The sequence below is a fragment of the Pelodiscus sinensis genome, chromosome 22, assembly GCF_052426305.1.
Source record: "Pelodiscus sinensis isolate ZL-2025 chromosome 22, ASM5242630v1, whole genome shotgun sequence".
NCBI lineage: Eukaryota > Metazoa > Chordata > Testudines > Trionychidae > Pelodiscus > Pelodiscus sinensis.
The window spans coordinates 7,547,006-7,571,101 of NC_143073.1; the positions used below are offsets into that span (position 1 = coordinate 7,547,006).

At 62.2% G+C, this 24,096-nt stretch overlaps 1 protein-coding gene across 2 annotated transcripts in view; it reads right to left on the reverse strand.

The window, feature by feature from the left end:
- The window catches only part of NTRK1 (neurotrophic receptor tyrosine kinase 1), a 40,966-nt gene extending 21,406 nt beyond the window's left edge, over positions 1-19,560 (reverse strand). The window contains exons 1-5 of one of the 2 annotated variants that reach the window (XM_075907124.2): positions 19,218-19,560; positions 6,442-6,516; positions 5,793-5,864; positions 2,154-2,222; positions 1,159-1,313 (exon numbers count right to left, since the gene is read on the reverse strand). In XM_075907124.2, the coding sequence (XP_075763239.2) occupies positions 1,159-1,313; positions 2,154-2,222; positions 5,793-5,864; positions 6,442-6,516; positions 19,218-19,426 (580 nt within the window). In that variant the 5' untranslated portion in view covers positions 19,427-19,560. The remainder of the gene's footprint in view (positions 1-1,158; positions 1,314-2,153; positions 2,223-5,792; positions 5,865-6,441; positions 6,517-19,217) is intronic. The other variant, XM_075907125.2, reaches the window with a different exon arrangement.
- Positions 19,561-24,096: the final 4,536 nt, after the last annotated feature.

Sequence of the window (24,096 nt, forward strand, 5' to 3'; positions counted from 1 at the left end):
GTCCCGGCTGCGATGCCCACGGCTCTGCTCCGTCCGCAGGGCAGGGTCTCCCTGGGCACCATGGGGAGACTGCCCCACAGGCATCAGCCACGCCAGAGCCTGGTCGGAGGGAACCTGAGCCCGACACACACCCCCTGCCCATCCTTTGGCTTCCGCCTTCTCTGCTCTCCCTGTTCACCTGTCCAAGCCAACGGCCAGCCCACATGGCTTCCACCTGCTGTCCCCCCAGTAGCGCCCCATGGGAACCCCCTTCTGCCCCCAGTAATGGCCCATAGGAACCCCCTGGTGCCCCCCAGTACAACCCCATAGGAACCCCCAGTGCCCCCCAGTACCACCCCATAGGAAACCCCAGTGCCCCCCAGTACAACCCCATAGGAACCCCCAGTGCCCCCCAGTACCACCCCATAGGAAACCCCTGCTGCCCCCCAGTACCACCCCATAGGAAACCCCAGTGCCCCCCAGTACCACCCCATTGGAACCCCCTGCTGCCCCTCCAGTACTACCCCATTGGAACCCCCTGGTGCCCCTCCAGTACTACCCCATTGGAACCCCCTGCTGCCCCCCAGTACCACCCCATTGGAACCCCCGGTGCTCCCCAGTACCACCCCATAGGAACCCCCTGCTGCCCCTCCAGTACTACCCCATTGGAACCCCCTGCTGCCCCCCAGTACCACCCCATAGGAACCCCCTGGTGCCCCTCCAGTACCACCCCATTGGAACCTCCTGCTGCCCCTCCAGTACTACCCCATTGGAACCCCCTGCTGCTCCCCAGTACCACCCCATAGGAACCCCCTGGTGCCTCCCAGTAGCACCCCATTGGAACCCCCTGGTGCCCCCCAGTACCACCCCATTGGAACCCCCTGCTGCTCCCCAGTAACGGCCCAGGGGAACTCCGCTGCTGCCCACCCAGTACTACCAAGAGGGCCCTCCCACCGGACCCCCACTTATGCCCCAGTCCTACCCCACAGGAACCCCCTGCTAACCTCCCCCAGCCACTTGTGCCCCAGTATCACTTCACTGACCCAGACCGACCCTGGGGCAAACCTGGTGGAGCATCAGCAGGAAGCATCTTGGACCCCAAGAGGCTGCATTTCCCTGCAGCCTTGCCCCGCCCCACTCCCAGCTCCGCCCTGCCCCATTTCCCTGGCAGAGCCCTACCGCAGCCCTCCGTGGGTAGCTGCTCCAGGGGGATTTCCTCGCTGTCCTGCCAACAGCTGAGGGATTGGTTCCCCAAGTCGGCCCGGCCGCTCCCCTTCCACAGCAGCAGCCAGCGGATCCCGCAGGAGCACAGGAAGGGGTTCCCCACGAGGACCCTGGTCAGGAGGAGCAAGAAAGGATGCTGGGGGGGCTGTGGCAGAACTGGGGGAGCACTGGGTTCCGCCGGAGTTCGGTGAGAGGGAGGCAAAGCTCCCCCTGGCTCCCCGACCCCCATCCCCGGACTCCACCTCCCAGGCAGACCGGGCTTGAGCCAGGGGAACATCTCGTCCGCTCCGGAACCGGCAGAGCACAGAGACCTCAGCGTTCAGCCGGGGGGGGTCGTCAAACCTGGGGAGGGATCCCCCGGTTTAGAGCGAGTGGGAAGGCTCCAGGGACCAGAAAGTTCACTTCACCCCATGTCCCACATCCTTCCAGAGCAGACCTGGCTCGGAACCCCCCGCGCGAACTGAACGGGAGCCCGGTTTCCAGAGGAGATCTAGAACCGGCAGTCGGGGGCAGAATTCGGAAAGGGTTTCTAGCCGCGCTCCAGGACGGCCGTGGAAGCCTGCTCCTAGAAGCGGCTCTGGAAAAGGTTTCTGTCTGTTCTGGAGCAGACTGAGAGGAGCGCAGGGCCCCAGAAGGTCACCTGTCGGCAGGATGGGAGTGCGGCACGGAGCTCCGGCGTGGTCGCCCACTCGCCCACACCCAGACCCCCCGCCCCTAGGCTTGGGGAAGGAAAGGCAGCTCCACAGCACCTGTTAGCAGGTGGCACCGGCTTACACCAGTTCTGGGGTTGGCCCACCCACGACAGCAGCTCCACCTTGCTCCAGCCTGCAGCCAGTGTCAATCCGGAGTGACTCCGGTGTAGTCATGCTGGGATGTGCAAGGGGGCTCCACGCCCCCGGCAGCCCACGGTTTGGGGAAAGTCCCCCCGCCCCTCCCCCAGGTTTACTTACAGCTCCTGCAGGGCCAGGGGGTAGAACGTCCTCCAGGAGAGCGACTGCAGGTAGTTGGAGGAGAGGTTCCTGCCGGCGGGAAGAGAGACGGGCTTTGAGCCGCCCCATCCCGGGACACAGAGAAAACCAGGCTCCCTCCTGGGCTGCAGTGAACTGGCCCAAGAGCTGCCCCCCTCCAGCTCCCAGGAGGTTAGAAAGAACCTGCCCCTCCCCGCCCTTGCTGGGCCATTCCCCTTCCCTAGCCGGGATAGAAATATTCCAGAACACAGGGTCCCCTCCCCGCCATCGGGGGAGACAATTCCACTGCCCCAGCGCTCAGCCCAGCCCATCTATCAGGCCCTGACAGGACCCACCCCTTCACCACAGTAGCATCGCACAGTTGTCATGGTATTTATCCTCCCAAGGGCAGGAGGGAAACTGAGGCAGGGAATACTAAGTGATTTGGCCAAGGTCACACAGGGAGTCGGGCAAAGAAGAGAACTGAATGCAGATCCACCCCCCCCCCCCCCCCACACACACACACGCTTTCTCTCTGCCATAATTTGCTGCCTTTGACCCCGGTGCCCCAAATTCTCACCTCTGGCCACCCCAACATATGTAAACACCCGTCCCATCCCTGCGCAGCCAGCCCAGTCCGAGGCAGCCAGCAAAGGGCACGTGTGGGGATCTAGGGCCTGCTGGCCTCCCTCCTCTCCCAGTGTGGACGTGGGATCCAGACACCGCCAGTCCAGTGGTTACTCCAGGTTTCGCTCCTTCCGCGCAGTGTTAGGAGGTGATTTTAGGTCTGACTAGAGCCCTGCCAAATTCCCAGCCACGCAAAGCGCATCTGAGTTTGTGAAATCTGACCCCCCCTCATGAGATCCGTCCCTTTGGGTACGTCTACACTACAGCGCTAGTTCGAACTAACTTTCTAGTGTAGACATACCCTTTGTGTGCTCTGAGCCTCTCCGAGACAGATTTCAGGGGGTGACCAGCGTTTCTCGCCCTGGGGGGCTGACCCCAAAGGGAGTCGCCGGGGGATCACAAGGTTATTTTAGGAGGGTCACGGCATTGCCACCTTTACTTCTCAGCTGCCTTCAGAGCTGGGCAACTGGAGAACGGTGGTTGTCCAGCTGGCCGGGGGCCCAGCTCTGAAGGCAGCACCCTGCCAGCAGCAGTGCAAAAGTCAGGGTGGCAGGTATCATAGGCAGGGGGAGGCGTTGCCTTCCCAAACTGCCAGCCTGGCCCCACCCGTACTCTGCCCCCAGAACACTTAGGCTGTGTCTAGACTGAATCCCTTTTCCGTAAAAGGGATGCAAATTAGACACATCGCAATTGCAAATGAAGCAGGGATTTAAATCCCCCCCGCTTCATTAGCATAAAAATGGCTGTCGCTTTTTTTCCGGCTCGGAGCTTTGCCGGAAAAAAGCGCCAGTCTAGACGGGGATCTTTCGGAAAATAAAGCCTTTTCCGAAAGATCCCTTATCCCCGCTTCATTAGCAAGTGCGATGTGTCTAATTTGCATCCCTTTTACGGAAAAGGATGCAGTCTAGACACAGCCTTAGTGTAGGTATAGTGGGGATGGAGTGTGGCTGCCCCCGAGCGCCCGCCCCCACTGTGCTCTGGAGCTGGGAAGGCTGGAGGAGCTTGCTTTGGGGCTGGGGTGGTGTGCCCTCCTGCTGGAGAGGGGTGGCTTGGCTCCCATGGGGACAGAACCTGGGGAAAAGGGGCAGGAGCTGGGGGCTTGCCTTCTCCAGCCCCGCTTTCACCCACCACCCATCAGCAACACCCTACCCATGTCGCCCATCCTTCCTACTGTGCTGCTGCTGGCGGTAGCTCGGCCTTCCGAGCTGGGTTCCCAGGCAGCAGCCGCTGCTGTCCGGTTGCCCAGTGCTGAAGGCAGCACCCCCGCCAACAGCCGTGCAGAAGTCAGGGTAGCAATGCCACAACCGCCCCCCCGCCCCCCCACACCGGGATAACCTTGCAACAGCTCCTTGGTGGGTCAGGACCCCGAGCGTGTCAACATGAACTCATGAAATTTACCATTTTTAAAACCCTATAAGAGTTTTACCAAAATTGACCCTGAATTTGGCCGGGCCCTAGGTATGACCCTCCCTCGAGGGCTGCCTGTTAGTGTACCCAAGCTAAGAAGGGTCAGGCCAGGCCAGGGGTAGGAGACCCCTCCTCGTCCCACCCAGGGTGCAAATAAACAAACCAGACCCATCAATTATCCCTGTTTCCATGTCCTGAGATTGTCTGCTCTTTGGGGCAGGCCCTGAGAGCCCCCATCATGGACCAGGGCCCCATGGTGCAAGGCGCTGTACACAGTGAAGCCAACACAGGTCACCACGACAGACCCAGCTCACCCGGTGCCTCACGGCTGTGGCGCATTGTGCAGCCAAAAGCACGTCTGAAAGAGGCGCTCAGGTGTCTAACTCACTTAGGCGTGTCGGTCAATTCCTCCCGAGTTCCCACTCTGCCTCCCTAAGCACCTAAATACCTTGGTCTGCCTACACCGGGGCACAGTCAATTTCACCAGGGTGCCGAAAGTGCAGCCATTTAGATCCAGAGAGCGCCTGAGAGGTGCATCATGGGGGGGAGCATTTGCCACCCCCCCAAAGCAGGACCTTGTGGAGGGAGAGAGGTGAGCCAGGGCCTCTCCATCATGCCCTGGGGAGAGAGTGTCCATCCTCCCCGCCCAGTTAAAACCTTCTTGGGATAACGGGGAGCCCCCCTCGCTGCAGCTGACACCTCCCTTCTGCGCCCTGCCCTGCCCTGCCCTGCCTCAGGGTCTCCCTGTCGATCTGCCCCTTCCCTCCAACAGCTGTAACACCCAGCGGGGCACCTTTGCGGGGGGGGGGGGGGAAGGGTTGCGAGGCAGGGCAGGGAGGGGAGAAGCGATGCCAATTCCTCACCTGTCTCGGGAACGGGACGGAGGGGAGTTGGTGCAGGCACATTGGGATGAAGGACAGGGGACACCCACCTCAACGCAGTCTCCTCCCTCCCTCCCGGCCCCACAGGCTGGGAACAGGCCTCCCTCCTGGAAACAGGCTTGAATCGATGACTTCCCACTCAGCAGCAAGGCCCTGCGGCCCGTGTCACCCCCACGGCTCCGCTGCCCCCACCCCCATGTCCCAGCTGCCAGGGGATCGAGTTCTGCTGCTCACGTCGATTTCAGTCGGAGAGACAGCTGTGCCCGATCAATCCCCCCAGCCCCTAGGCAAGGGGAACAAAGCCACCCAGCACGGGCGGGGGTTAGCCTGGGCCAGACACAGATGGATGGACAGAGGGGTGTGCATGGGGATAAATAGATGTCTAGAGGCATGTGCATGATAGATAGATAGATAGATAGATAGATAGATAGATAGATAGATAGATAGATAGATAGATAGATAGATAGATAGATAGATAGATAGATAGATGGGGTGGATGGGGATCTGGGGATAGATGGATAGATAGGGGAGTGGATGGGGATGGATAGACAGACAGACAGACAGACAGACAGACAGACAATGAGCTGTCTCTCATGACGTGTGTGTACAGCTCCTGGCGCAGCACAGTCCCATCTCAATACAGCCACAGGTTGCCCATTGCACTGAGCAGACGGGGCTCCCCCGGCTCCCTGGGCAGCATTGTGGGGAAGCAGGGGGTGCTACTCACAAGTGGGTCAGCTTGGGGTTGGCGTGGAAAGCGTTGGGGGCGATGTACCGCAGCCCGGAGGCGGCGATGGTGCTGGAAGGAAACATAAAGAGATGTCGCAAATGTCCAGGTGCCAACGTCACAGCAAGCCTGGTGCCAGCAGGGTCGCGCCAGGGCTGAGCTTGGCCCAGCGGCGTCTGAAGCTGGAGGGATCTCTTCTGATCTGCAGCCCAACCCCCGGCCCCTCACGTCTGTGCCAGCCCCAGTGTGGGAGGGAACCCCTCCTCCCTGGCTAGTGGGCGTGGGGCTGGCGGAAGGGCTTTGGCCTAGTGGGTGAATCGGGGGCATAGCCAGAGTGCAACACTTTATGGGTGTTTTCTGCTTCCTCCAGGCAGCCAGGCTCAGGTTACACCTAAGTGTTGCTCTAAGTGACACCAAAGTACGAGGAGCACAAAGGGGAGGGTCAGAGTCACCTGACGCCCCCCTATCGCTGCCCCAAACCCCATCCCATTCCTCAGAGGGAGCAGGTTTCAGAGGCAAGAGGCAGTGGATTTCTAAGGGATCCCTGCACACCTCCAGCACTGCCCAAAGCCCCCCATTATATACCCCTTGCATGCTCCCCCCATTCGCTCCCCACCGTACACACATGCACAAGGCTGGGGGTACTCACAGGTTCTTCAGTTCCCGCAGGGACTTGGTGTCAGCCTGAGTCAAGTTCGTTACGTCCTTCTGGTTCTCGATGACCCTGCAGGGGACACACAGCCCAGTGCGGGCCCTTGTCAGTCCCTGGCAGCCTTCCCCCTGCCCCGCAAACCCAGGAGCACAAGAGAGTGACTGGCTGCGTGTCCGCTCGGGGGGGTGGCTCCCCTCCTGCCCTTTACTGAGGGGCACCGGGGCTGAGATAGTGAGGAAGGGGGAGGCTTCGGTGCTTGGGGTGATGGGAAGGGAGACTGGGGGAGGGGGTCATGGGTGTGCAGATGGGGGCTGTCAAATGTCAAGGGGAGCAGAGGACTTGTTAAAGCAAGTTTCCTGCTCAGAACAATTGAGGATGCTCCACCGGCTGGCGAGGCAGCTCCCTGAGACTGTGCCGCATGTGCAGGCAAGGGGATGGGGGGGTAGGACCAGAAAGGATAGCACAGGGCCGCAGGTGCAGAAACCTGCAGGAGGGCTGGATCTTCCGCATCCCCACACTCTGAAGCTCTTCCACCCCCCTCCCCTCATCAACCCCAGGAGCAATGGGGCTGTGGCTCGCTGGGCAGCCCGTGGCAAGGCAGGGGGGCAGCGTTGGCAGAGCGCCCAGGGAGAGATGCTGTCGACAGAACCACGAGGACCTGGTGAAAACCAACATCCCAGCCCCATCCCAGAGTCACTGCCACATAGAGCCACCAGACCCTCCCTCTGGGGCACATCCTGGCTAGCTGTCGACGCCCGCCCTCCCCCCCCACCCCCCGCCGACTTTCACAGCAGTCCCCAGCAGACTCAAGGCAGCATGGGCTACTGGCTAGTGCACAGAACTGTGCCCTGAGAGACATCGATGATCAGCACCATCATCGCCCAATTCTGCCGCTGAACATTCCAGGGCAAGTCATGGCCCGCTGCTGTGCCTCAGTTTCCCCACCTGTGCAGCGACAGCAATAATGGCGCTGACCTCCTTGGCAAAGAGCTGGGGATTATTAATGGGGACAATCAAATGTAGCTGCACAACCTCCTTCCCCAGGAGACAGGGGAGGAGCATTAGCCCCACTTCACCCATGGGGAAACTGAGGCACAGAGCAATTCAAGGCCAGATGGCCGTGGGCTCTCTGTTCCCATCCTCAGGGCTTGATTTCCTGGCACTCAGTTCCCTTCCAGGCCAGATCGTACGACATACTGGAGTTGAGATCAGGACCCTGCCTTGGTACATGCTGCTCCCACATTGTACAGTGCTTGGAGCCCGGGATGCCTCCAGCAGTGTTTTCAGGCTCCGCTCTGTGGATAATCGGCCCCAGGTCACGCAGGGAGCAGTGTTAGAGCCAGGCCTGGCACCCAGGTCTCCTGAGTCCAAATGGGCCGCTGGGCAGCCCCTGGCGTGTGAGCAGGTGATGGGCCCGCTCTTGGTGAACCCCGAAATGGCTCCCACGAGTGAGGCAGGGAACAGACCCCGGCTGCTAGCACAGGCCAGAGCTGGAGGGACCTGGCTGATGCCAGACGCTGCATCAATTTCCCAGCACAGTTTAGCCACCGCTGCGGACCTGACCCATGGAACCCCCTGCTGCTCCAGCCCCACAGGGATAACGACACCCCTCATCCCTGATCCTCGCAGCTCTGCCAATGCCCCTCAACCCCAACCTGCAGTCCCCCGCTGCTGCTCCAGAGCTGGGCTCTCCCACACACACCCCCTCCACTCAACCCCCTTCCCTAGGGCAGAGCTAAGGGTAGAAAGCAAACTCCAAGAGCCCCCTGGAGGCTGCATTTTGTTACTGCCCCTCCCTTCCCCCCCACACACTTCCAACTTCTATTCAGGACTGAAGTGGCCTTGAATTTTGGGGGCTGCTTTTTCTGGGGAGCCCCAGGGGGCCGGATCCACAGATGGGGCTCAGCGGGGGTTGGTTTGGGGTGTGGGTGGGGGAGTTGAGCTTCCAGTGTATTTTCAGGCCCCGATCCTGCCCCCTTGAAATGAACGGCCAAGTATCCAACTGGGCTCAGAGCAGAGACTGGCCCCTCCCCGTCCGTATCGAAACAGCCCCGCCCTCCCCGCCCCAAGCTGTGTCCATGGAGTGTTTCCCAGCTCTGGCCCCATCCCGCACCCTGCAGGTAGAGACCCCGGTGCCAACCCCCATGAAACCAGCCCCATCCCAACCTTGGGCTGACCCACCAGATCACTAGCAGGTGCCTCTCCCAAAGTCACGGCCTCGCCTCACAATGACCGTGCTGGGCTGATCAGGCCCGAGAGAACCCAGCAGGATCGGGGCCCCTTGCACCAGCAGTGAAGGCGAAGGGGGGATACAGCGAGAGCGACCGAGGCAGGGGCAACACGATGGCAGGGCCCCTTTAAGCCCAGCGGCCCAGGCAGGAGGGTGATGTTCGGCATCGGGGGAGAGGGGGTGATTGATGGCGAGACGACTCGCCTGTCGCGCTTTGTGATTCAGGGTCAAACCCGCCTCTCCCAGCTGTTCCCCCCTCCCCCCCACACACACACGTGGGGTCCCCAAACAGAGCAGCTGGTAACCTGCCCATCTGCCCCCTTTCGGCATGTCGGGAGAACAGAAAACAGTGCCAGCTGCATCGGGGTACCCACAAGCAGGGAGAGGTACCCCCCATTCATGGGGCTCATCCCCTATGCTGGAGTGTCCCCAAACTGAATCCCAACCCAGTGCTCTGGGTCAGACCCACAGACTGACTGTTACTTTGTACATGCTACATCCTTGGGGTACGGGGGGGGGGGGAGGCTGAGAGCACTGGCTAGTGCCAGGTGTAATGGGGCAAACGCTGCCAGTGCCCCTCAATCCCGACCAACAGCCCCTGATACCCCAGCTCTGGCCCCCCCAGGTCTGCCAGCGCCCCTCAATCCCAGCCCATAGCCCCTGCTACCCCAGCCCTGCCCCCCCAGCTCTGCCAGTGCCCCTCAATCCCAGCCCATAGCCCCTAATACCCCAGCCCTGCCCCCCCAGCTCTGCCAGTGCCCCTCAATCCCAGCCCATAGCCCCTAATACCCCAGCCCTGCCCCCCCAGCTCTGCCAGCGCCCCTCAATCCCAGCCCATAGCCCCTAATACCCCAGCCCTGCCCCCCCAGCTCTGCCAGTGCCCCTCAATCCCAGCCCATAGCCCCTGCTACCCCAGCCCTGCCCCCCCAGCTCTGCCAGTGCCCCTCAATCCCAGCCCATAGCCCCTAATACCCCAGCCCTGCCCCCCCAGCTCTGCCAGCGCCCCTCAATCCCGACCCACAGCCCTGGGCTTCTCCAACTCCCATTTACAAAGCCCAGGGAGCAGGCGGAGCAGGACACTGGGGCTGGCTTCTCAGTGACTCTGCCCCTAAACGGGAGGTGGGGACGGGCGCTGTCGTGCACCGTCTAGCCTGGGCCCTGCCAGCCCCCGGGGTCACTCAGAGCAGCCTCTAGGCTCCTGTAACTCGCATGCTGCTCCTCAGGGCCCTGGGGGCAGAGATACCCACAATGCAGTGCGTTCCAGCCTTGCCCCCGACCCAGCCCCTCTGCTGGAGCTGGGGGGTGCAGGCCCCTTACGCCAGGTCCTCCCGGGCCAGGAGGTTCCTTGCATGGGGGGGGGGGGGGGATTCTCTGGGGATTGTTCTCCCCTCCCTTTCTGCGGCCAGAGAAGCCTATGGAGCCCAGGTGAGGACCAGGCCCCCCATCCCTAGCTCCTCCCCCTGGCCTGCGCTCCCTGTGCCCAAAGTCAGCCTCCTACAGACCCATAGTCCCTGCAGCCAGGCTGGCCAGCACCAGAGACTGGCCGTCACCTCCCCCACGGCAGCAGAAGCTGAACGCCACTGGGGCTGATTTACAGCCCTGGTCCCTTCGGCCATGAAGAAGCCTTGTTTCCTCATTATCACCCGCTCTCCAGCTGCTCCGTGTCATCGCCCTGCTGCGCCGCCAACTCCGCAGCTCCCCAAGCGATGCTCCCGGCATCTGTCCCCCGTCACAGGGCTGCCAGGCCTCAGCGCTGGGCTGTTTTCTCCTGGGGGTGGGCCAGGGGGCGCTAGGGTGGAGCTCCAATGCCTGGGTCCTATTCCTGAGCCCGTGGGCCCCGGCGTGCCTCAGTTTCCCCACCTGTGAAACAGGAGGCACACCTGCCATCCATCCTGTGCTTTGAGATCCATGGATGGAAGGATGTTACCAGGGCTGGATTTCACTCCCTTTGGGGGGGGTTTGCCTTCAGGAGTGACTTTCGTAACTGACTGGTTATTTTCCTTTCCCAACCAACGAGTTTGCCCTCCCCCCCATCCCGAGTCATGTGACAAGGCGTGGTTACAAAAATTGCTCCCCCCCCCCACACTCCTGGCAGAGAGTCGCTGCACACTGCGCATGTCCCACAAACCCCGCGTGGGCGGCGAATGGGAAAGGAAGGTGACAGCCGGGGGAGCAGAGACCGGCAGCGTCTTTGCCCTTTGGACCTTGCTCTGATCTCATCCATCGGGGCTGCAGAGAGCCCGTCTCCGACCAGGGCAAAAGCCGCACTCGATCCTGCCGTCGCACGTCTACAAGAGGAAATTGTTTCAAAATAACGAAACTCGACGTAACTCCCGATTTTACAAAAATCAAAGCCCACGATGGGGAAGCCTCAAAAATAGTCCAAGGCAGGTGCCGTGAATGTGAACGCACTACCTCGACGCAGAGCCCCAGAAACCCCGGGGGAGTCATTAGTCCGAATGACTCTGGGGAGTCGTTATTTCCAAATAGCGGCACCGGAGCGTCCACACTCCCGCTATTCGAAATAACGTATTCCCCCAGGAAAGCAGGAGTACAGAGTTCGAAATAACCCACCCCTTATTTCGGAATAACTGCCTTGGCAGTGTGGACACTCTGCTTAGCAATACAATCCACTGGGCGTTATTTCAAAATAACGCCCTATTGTAGCCAGGGCTCAAGTCTGCACTGCCCCATCTGGGCTGCAACAGAAGACTGAACACAGCCTAGCCCCTGGCTGTCTTACAAGAGCCCAGAGACCCAGGTGAGGGTCCCTGTGCTCAGAAAGCTCCCTGTTTCCTCCACCTTACTCCAGCCCCTGTGATCAAAATCGAGTAGCTGGGGGTTGGGCTGACGAGCTAGAAGCGTGGCCCTGCTGGGTCTGGACTGGCTGGCTGGCCGAGCTCCCATGCTGGATCCATTATGTTTTCCGGCACTTGGTACAGCCAAGGGGGACAGAAAACTAATGACCAAGCGAGGGCGAGAGCCTGGCACAAGGATCGGAGGGAGGGGATTATATCTCGGGGCTGGCACGTTTAGGAGACAGAGTGAGGAATATTTTCAAAACCATCCACCAGGGCCCTGTTTTCAACAGTGGCTGGAAGGCAAATCCTCCAACTAGCTCCCATGGAAATTCGTGACAAGCGGCGTTCCCTGTAAGCTGAGCACTTGGGCAACTGCCCAGGAGGGAGTCAGTTGCCATCCAGCTATTAACAGAGCACCCACAGCTGGCAGCATGCTTCTATTGGTGGTGCATCTCTGCACATGCCTTGGGACACATAAAATTTATTCCGCACATGGGTGGAAAAAAATTAGAGGGAACACTGGGGACGAACTCTCCTGCCAGCTTAGTTAACCCGCCCTCAGTGAGTGGTGGCTGCTTTGTTGGCTGGGCACCCCCCACGCTTAGGCTGGTGTAACTTACGTCGCTCACAGGGGGGCGGCTCTTCACAACCCACAGCGACAGACCTTACCCCAACACACCAGAGAACCTCAGCGTGACACAGCCCATTGTTACAAACCGACCCGTCAACCCCACGCCTCCTATGGAACCAGAAGGACTCACGCCGGCAGCCGCAGAGACAAAGCACAGCCCAAAACAGTGCCAACACCGTGCCGTGCTGCGGTAAACGCGATGACTCACAAAAAAGGGAACGCAGCCTTTCCCCCTGCACAGCTGTGACGTTTCCAAGCGGTGTTAAGTCGCTGTTCAGGTGTCAGCGTGGGAAACGTAGGCGTGCGCACGGGGTGTCTGGGGCCAGCCACCAGCTGCCGGAGGAAGAGGGGCATTTGTGACGGAGCACCACAGCCCCTCGCGTTAAATTCCCCGCAGCCCTCTACTGGGCACGGTGGGGCAGAGCGAGCGCACGCGCGGCGTCCTCAAGCGCCGCGCAACAGGTGAGAGAGGAAACGCTGGGAACTTTAAAACCCAGCGGCCCAGCTCCAAAAGCAGCTGGGGCCCGACTACAGACGGTGGCCTGAGCCAGTTTTGCGGCCCGGGGCCCGGCCTACAGCACCGCACGGCGCCCCAGGGACGCCCCCGCCTGTCCCGGCAGCACCGCGCGGCACCTGGTCCTGCAGCTTGGGGGACGGGAGGGGGGAAGAAAGGGGAAGGCACCATAGGGACAGGGTGGAGGAGACACAAATGCTAGGGGGGAAGTGGAGACAATGAGGGAAAGGGCAGGAGGGGAGGTGTCAGTGGGAGAGGGACAGAGTGATGCTGGAAGAGGAGAGGGGAAGGGCATTGGGGACTGGAGGGGGAGGTGCTGGGAGAAGGCTTGACAGAAGGGGTAGGTATGAGGAAGGTGGGGTTGGAGCAAGTCATGTGTGAGGGCACAGGGGCATGAGGGCAATGGGGGCAGAGCGCAGTGAGGGTGGGCATCAGGGAAGAAAGGGCAAAGGGGGCAGGGGCAGGGGCAGTGAGGGAAGGGGGAGGCACCAGGAGGGTGCAGGGTTAAGGGGATTCTGGGGTGAAGCAGAAGGGCAGACACCTGCAGGGGAGGGACCAGCACCAGAGGAGAGAGGCGAGGGAGGTGTTAGACGAGGGGATGAGGAGGGGTAGCTCACATGATCAGAGTGGGGCTACTGGAGGAGTGGGCACAGGGGGGAGAGAAGGGCTGGTGGGGGGGGCAGGTCTCAGAAAGGCTGAGGACAGTGAGAAAGGCAGGAGTCAGGACAGCAGAGGAGGGTGAGGGGTTGGGGGGCAGCAGGCACCAGGGGAGCTGATGGAGCAAGGGGAGGAGACATGGCAGCAGAGGGGAAAGGTAGATATTTATTAATAACTTGGGTGCCACAATGGCACATCCAAACAAGCCACATGAATTCAGTACCGGTACACAACACAAAATTCATTCTGCTCATGGGAGGAAACTCTTAGAAAGAACATTTCCCCCCAGCCTCTCCACCCCCACATTAATGTCACGCACATTGGGTTAATGCAATCGCAGGATAGTTGCATGGGGGGGGGCGGGATTGAGGGGGGCCAAACTAATCCCTATTGGTAGGAGGAGGTGGGAAAAGTCCTTGGGGGTGGGGGTCACATAACATTTTTTACTTTTGGTCATGTGCCCCTCTTGCCCAGAGAGGGTTACCCCCAGAGGCGTGGCTAATGGGGGCCAGGGGCGTGGTTAACAGGGGTCAGAGGTGTGGCTAATGGGGGGGGTCAAAGTACATTTAAAAAAAATTCTTTGGGTGCACCCCCTACTGAAATGTGCTGCGCACGCCGATGGTTGGAAACGACGATGCTTTCCAGAAGAGTTTGCTTTCTGCTTTGCGCAGTTACGAGAAACCGTCCTTCCCATGGGCGGCATAACTCCGTGGTTCTCCACCCATTTCCCATTGTGGGTTGGTGCGTTATGTGGGATGTCCCATGGGCCGCAGCTGCGCGCTGATCGGCCATGGGCCATGGGTTGAAAACCACTGTTCTCTTGCATGTGCAAAGACATACTTATGAGGATCCGGATCTAAACATGGGGCCTAGGATCTCAAATCACGTACACAGGTACCTCTAGCATTGCTGCCATAACAAGCCGTCATTAGTATCGGAATTGGTTTCTGACCGATAAATGACACCTACAAGGACCAAAGTCTCTTCTGAACATGGCCCAGTGGCCAAAATTTAAAAGCCTTTCTACCCCTCATCCCAATATCACGCATGATCCGCATGCTCCTAACTCAATCTTCTCTCAACCGGTGTTCAAAACACCCGGCTTCTCCAACCAATGCTCCATATTCCCCCATGTCATCTTGCCCCTCCACCTGGTTTTTCTTTTCCCCTCCACCATCCATGTTTCCCCCCCTCCCTTCCCTTTGCTCGGGGGAGAAGGGAATGAAGGGGAAAACGACCCATGACACAAAAAACCATCCAGAAGCAGTATGTTTTAAAAAGGGGACCTGAAGAGAGGAGGAAAACAGATCTGTTTTGAACTGAGACAACAGCTATGTCTAGGCTGCAGGCTTCTTTCGGAAGAAGCTTTCGGAAAAAAAACTTCTGGACGAAACGCATCCACACTGCCAAAGTGCATCAAAAAAGCGATCTGCTTTTTCGACAGATAGCATCCACATTAAATAGACGCTCTCTCGCACGTCAGCTGTGATTACTATGGACGGAGCAGCCACCGGGGCACCTGTGCTTTTTCCTCTTTCCTCGTCTTTCGAAAGACCTCCCTCTTCCCCGTCCACACACGCCTTTTTCCAAAAGAGCTCTTTCGGAAAAAGGCTTCTTCATCGTCGAAAGAAGTTTACCAGTGTTGGAAAAACCCCTCTGTTCTTTCGATTTTTTTTCCCAAAAGGATGCAATTGCAGTGTGGACGTAATTGAAGTTTTTTCGGAAAAACTCTGCAGTGTAGACATATCCAGCTTGGCACTTTCCTGTGAACTGGGGTTGAGCGATGAGCAATTCAGTGTGCTGTAATCCTTCCTGGCGCTTTGATTTTTCTCGGGTGGGAAGGGGACATTTGCAAAGGGACGTTTAAGCTGTTTAAGAGGAGAATTAACTGATTCCTTTCACTCCGCTCCTCCAGCTCCCAAGAAGGAACTGGTTTGGGGAGCAGGGACTGTCTTTCTGCCCTAGGTTTGTGCTGTGCCCGGTGCAATGAACCCCAATCCCTGTAGGCAGAGGTGTAGGCAGAGGTGAAAGGGAGCAGGTGTGCCCCGATGCAGGGCTCCCGCAAGAGCTGGCTGAGCTGCAGCAAAAGCCAGCAGGGAGCTACTGAAAGAGCGGGCAGGGACTCAGGATGCCGTAGGACAGTGCCGATAAGAAATTGTAAGTTACGTTCACTGCTGCCGGCAGGGCACTTTCACACCACCACGACGTTAATCCGCATAAATCTCCCCTGGTTTATTCCACGCAAAACGGAGAAATCCGTTGAGTGTCACCGAACTCCATGGGACTCACGAAGTCGTGGCGCAAGGAAGGGGGGAATCCTGCAGCCCTTACCTGCCTGAGTCACGGTTATGGATCGGCCCCAACAAGCTCAGTCACACAAACACACACCCTGGCAAGGATTGCGCCCGCGAAAGGAGGGTTAATGAAGGACGTGCCCCCCCCCCCGGAGCCTTTTGTTCCCTCCCCTCACTCCTGCTGCTTGGCCCTGTTGCCCACCCCAGCAGCTGGTCACTTTCGCCTCTGCGCAGTTCCACGTATAGCTGTCGGCATGGGAAGAGGCTGCTTGATTTCCACTGGGCTTCTTCCCGGGGAGGAAGGGGCTGAAATCAAAGTAGGCGTTTATGTGATTTGGGGACCAGGGCACATCAAGGATCAGAGCCAGGGGGAACCACAGCACAAGGGCCCCTAGGAGGGCTGGGGAGCTGCGGGGTTCCCCACAAATGGGCTGGGAGCAGGAACAGCTGGGGGAGGCCTGTACTAAGCAGGAGGACACTGGCTGACCCACATGGACCCTTGTAGGAGAAGCCAGACCCAGGGGGGATGTGTGGGCATGGATTTGCAGGCAGGATTCCCCAAGGAAACTGACCCCCCCCCCCCACCGGTGGCACAAGGCAACTCCGGAAAAAACGTATAGCCCGGCTTGAATGGAAATGCAACAGACTGAGCCCAGAGAGTCAGCTGCTGCAAACTAAACAGTGCCCTACAAACTAGGAGGCTCAATCCCCCCACACACTCTCCCCCCCCCCACACAGGCCCCCAAGCCAAGCCATCCCCAGCCACACAGGGGCACATGGCATTGGTGCTCTGAGCAAACAGACCCACCCAACACCCGCCCCTGCCCCCGTGGCTGTGCTGACACACGCCCCTGTGGCGGGATTGGACAAGCCACAGAGACATACAGGAGCCACAGCTGTCTGGGGGCAAAGGTCAGGGTGAGCTGGGATGCTGAAGCCGCCGGGGAGGAAAGGGACGCGCTGGCCGAACGCCCCTGGACGTGACCAAACAGGGTGAATTTCAGGCCTGATCCTCAGCTGGGCCAGCAAACTGGACATTAACACCCCTGTTCTCCATGCAACACACTTGTGGCCCAGCACCCCCCGGCCGCAGGGAGTTTGGCAGGTCTCTGTCCAACTCCCTGGGGAGGGAGGCACCCACTGACCCACAGCCACCCACTGACCCACAGCCCACCTGCACCCAATGCAGACGTTAACCCATTCATGCCATAAACATTCCCCCTACCGCCCCAGGCTAGGGTCACGTCCTTCCCAGTGCACAGACTGGGACACTGAGGCAGGGGAGGGGCAAGACCTTCTGCAAGGCCACGTGGCCACCACCAGTCGGTTCTTTGGAGGCCTGGTCGCGGGCTTTTTGCAGAAGGGAACCCTGCCTCCTGCCCTGTCCCATCCCGCTCAGGGCAAACTGAGAGCAGCCTCGGCAGAGCCACCTAAGCCTGCAGGTGCCAGAGGCTAATGTAGACACATTGCTGCCCGCCAGCCCTGCAGCCAACGCCCTTCAAGGGGAGGTCTGACCGTGCTGCTCAGTGCACCAGGCTGATTGGCACTAAGGGGGAATCCCTCTGCCGGTGGATCCCCATCCGGACACAGCTGGGGACCTGCCCCATCAACTCCCATGGAGCGAGACCCATTTACTCCCTGGGGCACAGCACTGATGCCTCCTGCTCACGCAGGACCGGGGCGGGGGGAGGGAGCCCTCCCAGGAGCACAGCCCCCGGCCTGCACAGGATAGGGGGAAAGCAAATCATGCAGGCTACAGCATCAGCCAGGGAATGACTGGGGCAGCTGCCCAGCCAAGGGGGGCAGATGGAGGGGCCCTAGAGAAAGTGGGGTGAGTGGGATCGAATAGGGGGTGCTGGCGAGAACGGGGACTGAGCTGGCCACTGCGTAGGGACTGGGTCTCTGCTCAATTTCCTCCAGTTCTGGGCCAGTTCCCCCCTCCCCCAAACCTGTGCACAGCCCAGCGTCGTCCTCCCCCGCCCCCACTTTCCTCCCTCCAGGGGTCCCAGCTCCCGGATCTGAATAAGCCCCACTGCCCCCCCCCCTCCCGCCCCGCCTGTAGCTGCCTGGAAATAAAACCAGGAGTCCTGGTTCCCAGCCCCCTGCTCCGACCCACCAGACCCTGCTCCCTCCTGCAGCCAACTCATTTCCCCTGGAGAACAGCTGCTCCATGAGTCCACCTGGAGGGAAATGGGCGTGGGGAGGGGTCATGCAAGCCCCCAGTGCTCAGACCCCTGCTGCTCCCAAGCTGGGCAGGGAGAGCTCAATGCAAAGCCCATGCGGAGCTCCTGCCCCCCACCCCACCCCTACAGAGAGCCCCTGGAGCCGAGGCTGGACCCCATCTCACCAGGCCTCTGGGTAGAGCTAACAGCACCCCCCTTTGCCACACCCACCGAGCCAGGGCACTGTCCCGACCCACCCAGAGCACTGCTGGCTTCCCCATCCCCCTTCCAGTGCCCCCCAAACCCATGCGCAGGGGCAGTTCTAAACCCATCTCTGCCCTGATCCAGCTGGGGAAGGGCTGGGTGCTACCAGGGGATCTCAGAAGGGGAGTGGTTCCCTGACCCACTCTGGGTCTCCCCAGCCCACTCTGATCCCAGCCGGGGCAGGCATAGGTGGCACACAGGGTCACCTTGCCCAGCTGACACTCTCCTCCCAGGGGCTGTCGCCCGTCCATCCCCTGGCACCCAGCCTGCCACAAGGCATGGGACAGGCCAGTTCAAAGCCCTTCGCACCCACTTACAGCCGCCAATCTGCACCCTTCACATCTCTGAGCTTCCCCCACATAATGCCCCATTTCCCCTCTCTAGAGGCATACCTCTGCCTCCCTGCTCCCCCCCCCCGGAACTCCTGCACCCCAACCCCGCCCCTCCCCAATCCACACTCCCCAACAGCCTTATGCCTCCTGTTTGTAATGCCCCCCCGGACATACACTGGAGGCAAACGGGCATCTCTGCCCCCTCCCCGGTCCTTGGGAACGCGCTGGCATCTCCCTCCTCACTGGTCCCTGGGGATGCTCTGGCATCTCGCCCCCCCACCCAGAGTCCCTGGAGTGCATTGGCACCTCCCTCCATGGCACGGTCCCTGGGGGCGCACTGGCATCTCCCTCCTTGTCACGGTCCCTGGGGGCACGCAGGCATCTTCCCCCCACAAGGTCCCTGGGGGCACACTGGCATTGACCCCTCCCCATCCCGGTCACTGGGGGCACGCAGGTATCCCCCCCACAAGGTCCCTGGGGGCGCACTGGCATTGACCCCTCCCCATCCCGGTCACTGGGGGCACGCAGGTATCCCCCCCCACAAGGTCCCTGGGGGCGCACTGGCTTTGCTTCCCCCCCCCCATGGCTCTTGGGGCGCGCTGGCAACGCCCCCCCCCCCCGGATCCCTGGAGTGCATTGGCATCTCCCTCCATGGCACGGTCCCTGGGGGCACACGGGTATCTTCCCCCACATGGTCCCTGGGAGCGCACTGGCATCACCCCCTCCTTGTCACAGTTCCTGGGGGCACGCGGGTATTCCCCCCCCCCCCATGGCTCTTGGGGCGCGCTGGCAACGTCCCCCCCCCCGGATCCCTGGAGTGCATTGGCATCTCCCTCCATGGCACGGTCCCTGGGGGCGCTGGCGTCGCCCCCTCCCCGCCCCACTCACACGTCGGTGAAGTTCTCGGCGCCCAGCAGCTGGCCGAGCCCGCGGACGCGGTTGGGCTCCAGGCAGTGCAGCGAGGCGGTCCCGTAGCACCTGCAGGCAGCGGGGCAGGGTCCGGCCGCTGCCCAGCCCGGCACCCGGAGCAGCCAGGCCAGCAGCAGCCAAGCGGGGCAGCCGGCGGGAGCCGGGGGCATCCTGCGGGCCCGGGGCATGGCGCTGCCCAGCCCTAGCCCAGCGCCTGCCGCTCCCCGACCTCCGCTGCACCGGCTGGGCGCGGGTGTGCAGGAGGCGCCCGGTTTAAAGGCAGGAGGGGCTGGGCGGGGCCTGCGGCTGCCCCCCCCCCCCCGCACCTCCACGCCCCCAGGAGCCGGGCGCTGGGGCTGCCCAGGGAGCGCGGGGCGGATGGAGAAGAGACGGGATCGGCGAGGAGCCCGCTGTGCAAGCGGGCAGGGCAGCCACGGCGGGGGTAGAAAGGGGCTGCGGGTCTGGAGTGAGGGGCACTGGCAGGGCTGGCGGGGGAGGGGGCTGGGGTCGGAGGAGGGGGCTGGGAGGGGGCTGGACTGGCGGGGGAGGGGGCTGGGGCGGGGAGGGGGCTGGGAGGGGGCTGGACTGGCGGGGAGGGGGCTGGGGTCGGAGGGAGGGGGTTGGGAGGGGGCTGGACTGGCGGGAGAGGGGGCTGGGGTCGGAGGAGGGGGCTGGGAGGGGGCTGGACTGGCGGGGGAGGGGGCTGGGGCGGGGGAGGGGGGTTGGGAGGGGGCTGGACTGGCGGGAGAGGGGGCTGGGGTCGGAGGGGGGGGCTGGGAGGGGGCTGGCCTGGCGGGGGAGGGGGCTGGGGTCGGAGGGAGGGGGGCTGGCCTGGCGGGGGAGGGGGCTGGGGTCGGAGGGAGGTGGGTTGGGAGGGGGCTGGGGTCAGAGGGGGGGCTGGGAGGGGGCTGGACTGGCGGGGGAGGGGGCTGGGGTCGGAGGAGGGGGCTGGGAGGGGGCTGGACTGGCGGGGGAGGGGGCTGGGGTCGGAGGGAGGGGGAGCTGGGGCCGGGTCAGCAGAGCACCTGGCCTGGGAGCGCAGCGCGGGGAGCGGCAGCCGCGGGGCCGGGCGGGATGTCATAGAACCGTGGGACTGGAAGGGACCCGGAGGGGTCATCGAGTCCAGGAACCTGGTGCCTCCGGCGCCGGAGCGGACTCTGAGTCAAGTTCCCTGGAAGTCCCGGAGCCGCCCACTGGCGGGGGCGGGGGGCAGGACTCCCCCCCCCCCCCCCAGCCCCGCCTGCCCTCCTGGGGCTGCGCCTGGCTCCCGGGACACACAAGCCCCAGCTGGCGGCACCTCAGCCCCTGGAGAGCAGCGACACCCCGGGGCCCAGGCCCAGAGCAGGCTGCAGGGAGAGCGGCTCGGTAGGGGGCGCTGCCCGGCGCCAACACACCCGCGCCCCGCACAGCTCGCCACAACTCCCGTAACACGCGCAGGAGCGCACACACCTCCCTCCCCGCACACACAGCATCGCACACCTCCCTTCACACACACACACACAGCATCGCACACCTCCCTTCACACACACACACACAGCATCGCACACCTCCCTTCACACACACACACACACACACTGCATCGCACACCTCCCTTCACACACACTGCATCGCACACCTCCCTTCACACACACACACACACACACACACACACACGGCATCGCACACCTCCCTGCACACACACACACACACACACACACACACACACACACACTGCATCACACACCTCCCTACACACACACACACACACACACACACGGCATCGCACACCTCCCTACACACACACACACACACACACACACACACACGGCATCGCACACCTCCCTACACACACACACACACACACATACACGGCATCGCACACCTCCCTTCTCACTCACATACACACACTGCATCGTACACCTAACATCACACACACACACACACACACACACATCACACCCACACACACACACACACCTCCCTCCCTCCCGGCACACTCCACAACTCTTCCCGCTCACACTGCATCGCACCCCTCCGATCACACACATTCACGCACACAGCCTCCCCACACCGCTCAGGGGCCACACTCCACACCCCATCACATATACAACCTGCTAACACAATAGCACCCTCCTTCCCCCCCCCCCCCAAGCTCCCCGCCCCCTCCCATTTCACACTAGCTGGGCCGTGCCCCAGCCCCCCTCGCTGGAAAAAATGTTCCTGCGAATTCCGCCCCGAGTTCTTCCTCCTCCCTCCCCCCCCCCCCCCCGCAATCCCTCGGTCATTAAGGACCCGAGCCTCTGGGGGGGGGGGGGGAGTTGACTGCTCAGGAGGGGCCTTCCGGCCTGAACCCGCCTTCGCCAAGGATCTGATCTCCGCACCCCCCCCCCCCCCCGCCGGCATCTCTCGGCTGCACGCCAGAGGTGGCTGCATTGGAGAGAAGCGACTCCCGGGGGTGTCTCTTCCAGAGCCTCTCTCTGCCTGGCTGGAAGCGGGCGAGTGGGAAAGGCCCGCCGGGAGCCTGTGACGAAACCCTCCCACGCTGCTGGAGAATTACGGGAAATCGCGGCTGTTAATAACCAGCCGCGGCACGTTTCGTCGGGGGGGGGGGGGGGAATCTCCGAGGGCTTGAGGAAGGGCGGTGGGAACCGTCCCGGTACGTTTTACGGCTGGGGAAACTGAGGCACGGAGCTCTGGGGCGAAAGCGCACCGTCTCCCCGCTCCCAGCCCGCTGCTCTGGCCACTAGGCAGCACCGCCTCCCCTCACACTGTCGGAGGACTCCGTCCAATGCGGCTTCCCTCGAGGTGAGTGTGAGCTACCTCAAGGAGTCTGCGGGGGGCAGAGTTAAGGCGGTTAGCCCACACAAACCGGGCGTTTTCTTCCTCAAACCGTGTCTGGCTTTGAGGGTTCCCCCATGTATCCCCCCCAGTGTTCAAAGATCGTTCATAGCCCCTCTGACCCCCACGTCGGAAGTGATCCAGGACTGCCGCCGGGGGAGGTAGGGCGGAGTTTTAAGCCTCTTCCAAGGCAGGGCAGCGCCAGCTTAGACTGACTCGGGCATCCCTGTCTATGGGGTCCCCTGCCCCGTAGTTGCCCAGCATGGCTGCTTCTGCCCCCGCCCCGCGCAGGTGGTAGGAGGCCCCAACGGGGGAGTGGTGGGGAGCCGCCTGGGAGGTGTGGGTGGGGCTGGAGAGCGTCTGTCACCCGAGGGCAGTGGGATGAGGCGCCACCCTACGCCTAGCTGAACAGTCTCCCGTGGGGTCCGGGAGTGTCAATCGGAGGTGGCAGGTGCTGGCTGGGAAGAGCAGAGACGTGGAAGGGGTAGGAGGAAAAATCGAGGGGTTAGACACGGCGCCGAGGGCTGCCTGGCTCTCCCCCTGCCGTTCAGGGCACTGTTATGGAGGAAGAGCGCAGCCTTTTCAGACTCTAATGGTGACAATCTGGGCCAGCCAGGATTCCTGCCTTGCGGCCAGGGAAAGGTGGCTCGGGGTTTGGAGAAAGGGCCCCGGAGGCAGGACACCAGGGCCCTATTCCTAGCCTGATCTATTGCCACGATTATTTTCTCTCTCTGCCAGATGTTCCACCCACCCACCCCAGGCTCCTCCCACCCTCACCCAGTGGTCATGCCTGTGCCAAGCCGATCCGCATGAGACAGCTCCCGGCGCTTACCTGTATGGGGGAAATCCCATTAGGGTTCAGAGTTAACAAACCACCCTGCCCTCTCCCGTTGGCGCTGCAGGTGTCGGGCGCGCTGTGTCCCAGGGGGCACGGGGCAGGGCTGGGCCCGTGTCCGGGACTCCCTGGCGGAATTATCCAGACCCAAGCGAGTCCCCACCCCCACACGACCAGGAATTTGGCTCCTGTCCCAAGCCTGGCCGCTCTCTCCCAGCCCCCCTCCGGCTGCGGCACCTCGCGGCCGGTGCCCTGGGAGCGGCCCTTCCCGGGGCGCCGCTAGACTGGGAGGGGGAGACTCCAATAACGTCCCCCCCTTGCAGCCACGTGGGGCCCGTCTCCGCCAGGTCACTCTGCCCACCCCCCTACCACCCAGCCAAAGCGCCTCCACCCTACGGGCGAAACTCCCCAGAGGCCGGGGCAGCCTCAACCCAGCCCCGGGTCAGAGCCTTCCTGGGAGAAGACGCGGTGCTTTAGCTACGCCCCTGGACACAGCGCCCGTCCCCAGCGCACAGGGGGCAGCCCCCGAAGCCAACAGAGACCCCCCCACCCGCCGGCCTCCCTCACCTCTGCTGGGCGCACCCCCCCCCCCAGGTGTGCCCATGGGTAACTGAGTGCTCGCCTCCAGCTAACTCCTTCCCTGCCGGGGCAGATTTGGCTGCGCCCCGGGCCCTGGCCAGGGGGCTCGCCTTTCTTTCCACAGCCGCCTTTCTTTTCGGCTTTGCCCCCCGAGACCCAGAACCCCCCCCTCCCCACATCAGGGTGGGAAAGCGCCTTTTCGGCGGGAGGCAGCCTTCCTATGCTAAGCCGCCAGCGCACGGCTGCCAGACAGCTGCCACGCCCCACCCCAGAGCGGGCTGCATTTCGGGGGCGGGGCAATGGGGCACGGGAGCTGCAAGCGGCCGGGGCAGGAGGGGGAGGGCTGGGGGTGTCCGGGGCTGTGTAGCCTTTGTCCTTGTCAATGCCCAGCCTGATCCCGGAGCAGGGGATGCGGGTTTGCCCCGCAGCGCCTGGCCGCCCGACCCTGCGCCCAACACCAGGGGACCGGCCGCTCGCTGTTACCTGCTTGGCACAGGAGCCCAGAACCAACTCCGCCCCGCCGGGCCCTCAGGAGGCGCCCAGCCTGCTCCTCTGCTCGCTGGGGCTGGAGGCGGCCGGGACACGTCTCCCTAATCTCCCTCCCTGCTACCGTCACCCAGTAGCCGA